This window comes from Octodon degus, unplaced genomic scaffold (genome assembly GCF_000260255.1).
Source record: "Octodon degus isolate 3935 unplaced genomic scaffold, OctDeg1.0 scaffold00233, whole genome shotgun sequence".
Lineage (NCBI taxonomy): Eukaryota > Metazoa > Chordata > Mammalia > Rodentia > Octodontidae > Octodon > Octodon degus.
The window spans coordinates 282,444-286,314 of record NW_004524809.1 but is presented as its reverse complement, the minus strand read 5'-3'; the positions used below and the strand labels follow the sequence as shown (position 1 = coordinate 286,314).

Sequence of the window (3,871 nt, the reverse complement as noted above, 5' to 3'; positions counted from 1 at the left end):
AACACAGCGTCTCCCCTTTCCCAGAGGCACCTGAGAGAAAAGTGAGCAAGACACACTTAGTAACACAGCTGTGTTTCAGGGATGGCACTGAGATAAATCTCAATCACAATATAAACCAGGAAAAATCACATACAGAGTTCTCTGTATGTCACCTTTTGGTTTGCTTTGCCATAGTGAAGATGGAGCTCAGGCCTTGCACATGCTAAGCAGGCACTCTACCCCTGAGCTACCCCCAGTCCTTTTCATTCTGAGACACAGTCCTGCAAAGTTGCTCAGGCTGGGCTCAGACTTGGTAAATCTCTTCCCTCAGCCTCCCAAGTAGCCGCTACTGTAGGTCTAAGCTGCTGAGCTTGCCTTCTTATGTATAAAGTCACCATTCAATCATACAGATGTTGAAAAGTTATAAAGTACATAAAAGCAAGAAGCACTCTTTTAAGAAGCTGGTACATGTGGGAGTTGCTATCTAATGATGGCCCCCAGTTAACCACATGTGTTTCCCAGTACCCACAGCCCACAGTCCCCTGGAACACCACACAGGGAGGGCTCACAACACCTATCCTGCCTTGCTGGGGCAAGAGCTTTGTGTTCAATGAGATGCTGTGTCAGCACCTGACAACCCCACACCTTCGAGATGGGCATGGGAAAGGCTTACGGGTGTTCTAGCCCTAACTTGTGTTATAGCTCATGTCTAGATGTCCCCAAACCCTCATGGAGTCATAGGTAGGGCCTTTTCAGAAGTGGCTGGATCTAGAGTGCTGGATCTAGTTGCTGAAGTTGATTCATGGTGCAAAGTTCAAGATTTAAGATCGGTGCAAAGTTCTAAGATTTAAGACCTAGATTTAAGGGTGTGAGTTCTACCCACTCTAAGTAGACTGGATAAAACTGGCAGGAAGACATTGTTAAGATTCCTTGCTTGGGCCAGGGAGATGGCTCAGTGGAATAAGTGCTTCCCTGGCAAGCGTAAGGGCTTGAGTTCAATCCCCGGTTCTAAAAAAAAAAAAAAAGTGCAAGGATAAGATTCCTTGCTTGCTTTACTATCTTCTGTCTGCCATGAATTGTTTGTTCTCTGTGATGCCCCTCTGTCAAGCCACCCTACCTTACAATCAGCCAACTATAAACTGAAAAGTCTACAAACTCGGGAGCTAAATAAACCTCCGCCCCTTTGACTTGGGGTGTTGGGTACTTTGTCTCAGCAACAAAAAAGATTAAAAGACACTCTCCCAGCTGAGATGTCAGATGGACATCCATCCCCTGCTATTATCTGATAACAAATATGGCTATACAATATGGAGGAGCTTTTTGGGTAAATGACTATATTAGCATGCTGTGATCTCTGTAATTCCAGCACTGGCACTATAGTGGGGAGGGGATTGTCACAGGAGGATTGCAACTTTGAGCCCTGCCTCACCAATCTACCAAGTCCCTTTCTCAAAAAATATAAAAGGATGGTGGGTATGAAGTTCAGTGAAAGCCTTGGGTTCAATTCCCCATATTGCATACAACCAAAACAAGATGAAACAAAACCCACTATCTCTACCTCACTCAACAATAACAATATGGCTTTTTCTTCTTTTTTATTTTTCCTTATGGAGACACAGGCTTACTATGTAGCCCAGGCTGGCTTATGCTGATCCTCCTGCCTCAAAGTGCTAAGTGTTGGGATTACAGGCATGCGCCACCACACTCAGCCAACATTAACAATATGAAGTACTCTTTGTAATCTTATTATATCTCTTGGGTATGTGAGGTGCTAAATAGGTGTTAGAAAACAGCATGTACATCTTCCCTAGACTAGTGACCTACCCTGAATGACTGTTTCTCCAAGATAGTATCACTGCGACAATTGGTGGTGCTGAACCGCAGCTTGGAAGGATCATCTTCTTTGAACCAAGAGGGGACCAACCCCCATCGCATGGGAGCAATAATCCGCTCTGACGAGTCTGCATCCTGCCATTAAAAAAGGTTCAGATCAGTGAGATACAGACAGGTGCTGAGTTGTCTCTCAGCCCCAAGATCAGTGAGATACAATGAAGTCTCAAAAACAAAACTGGCATATGCGTTACATTACTATTAGTATGGAAAGACGAATGACATACAACTTTGCAAAAGCTGTCTACTTAAAAAAATTGTAATGAGGGGCCAGGGAGATGGTTCAGTGAAATAAGAGCTTTCCTGGCAAGTGCAAGGGCCTGATTTCAATCACCGGTTCCCCACCAAAAAAAAAAAAAAAAAAATTGTAATGGTTCACATGACATGTGTAACTTGAACTGGGTTAGGGAGGGGACATAAAGAGATAAAGTTCCTGTACACTTTTCATCTGTGTCTCTGGGACAGACTTGATGTGGCCCCAACATTTAACATGCATGTGGGTGACTTCCCCTGGCTAGTAGGAAGATGAGGCAAGAAGATAGCAAGTTTGAGGCCATAGTGAGTACCTTAGCAAGACCCTAGACTCAAATTTTTAAAAAAGGAGGGCCGGAGAGATGGCTCAGTGGAATTAAGCGCTTCCCTGGCAAGCGCAAGGGCCTGAGTTCAATCCCCGGTTCCACCAAAAAAAATAATAATAATAATAATAATAAAAATTTTTTAAAAAGGGGATCTAATGGGGCTGGGGAGATGGCTCAGTAGAATAAGTGCTTCCCTGGTAAGCCAAGGGTCTCAGTTCAATCCCCAGTTCTGCAAAAAAAAAAAAAAAAAAAAAAAAAGGGGGGGGGGAATCTAAGGATGCAGCTCAGCAGTAGAGCACTTACCTAGATGTGCAGAGCCCTGGGTCCCACCCCCAGCATTGAAAAACAAAAGCACTGAGTAGTTCTGTGCAGAAGAGTTCAACACAGCAGGCCAGAGGATGCCATTTTTAGCAAGGTCTATTTACAAGGTGACCTTCAGGTACCATTCTGGAACTAGCATTTTGAGAGGGTTCACACTTTTCCCTATTAGACAAAATGGTTCCCTCTGCCAAGTTTGTCTGAATGAAAACATAAGCAGGGATGGTAGTGCACACTTGTATCAGAATCAGGAGGGTGAGAGACAAGGATGCAAAATTCTATAGCTGCCAAGAACAGTGAGGCCTTGCCTAAAGAAAAAATAAAACCAACACCAAAATAAAAAAAAACACCTCAAACCAACAATAATGGTAATGCTAAAAGTTGGTGCTTCTGTTCATGTATTCACTCATTCAGTTTGAGACAATACCTTATTATGTACTCCAGGCTGGCATTGAACTCAAAGTACTCCACCCACCTAAGCCTCCCAACAGCTGGGATTATAGGTATGTGGCAGCACACCTGGCTCTCCAGTCTTGCATAAATCAGTTAATCCCCTTGACATACAAATATACACACAGAGATGCTTCTCAGTATTAAGAGTAGTGTCTGTGAAGTGGCCTGGAGTAGTAACTGCCACTGTTCTTAGTGTTCTTTTCTTTTCCAATCAAATTTAATTGGTACAAGGGCTGGCCAGAAAGCTCAGTGGATTAAAGTGCTACTTAGACAAGGTGCAACGCCAGAGGTTCAATCCCTGGCCTGCTGTGCAGGTCCCACCCCTGGGCGTGCTGAGATGGTGACTGAGACTGGGCATGGTAGCACAGCTACCAGCATACCTCCCAGTGCTTGGGAGGATGAAAACAGGAGGATCACTACGAGTCCAATCTATGTAGGGAGACCCTGTAGACTCTGTACTAAACACATTTAAAAAAAAAAAATTATTGGTACATTTTAATTTATTTTATTTATTTATGTGTGTGTGTGTGTGTGTGTGGCCTGCTCAGCCCACCTGGGGGCGGGGCTGGCTGGCATGTGGTGCTGGGGGATTGAACCGCGGTCCCTGTGCTTTGCTAAGCTTGTTCTAAGTAGGTGCTTTAGACCACTGAGCC

The 3,871-nt window shown here is 44.3% G+C and overlaps 1 protein-coding gene across 1 annotated transcript in view; it reads right to left on the bottom strand.

The window, feature by feature from the left end:
• Hmces (5-hydroxymethylcytosine (hmC) binding, ES cell-specific) overlaps positions 1–3,871 on the bottom strand; it is an 18,123-nt gene that overhangs the window by 8,941 nt on the left and 5,311 nt on the right. Inside the window, exons 3-4 of the mRNA XM_004645603.2 lie at positions 1,804–1,947; positions 4–30 (exon numbers count right to left, since the gene is read on the bottom strand). Of these exons, the coding sequence (XP_004645660.1) occupies positions 4–30; positions 1,804–1,947 (171 nt within the window). The remainder of the gene's footprint in view (positions 1–3; positions 31–1,803; positions 1,948–3,871) is intronic.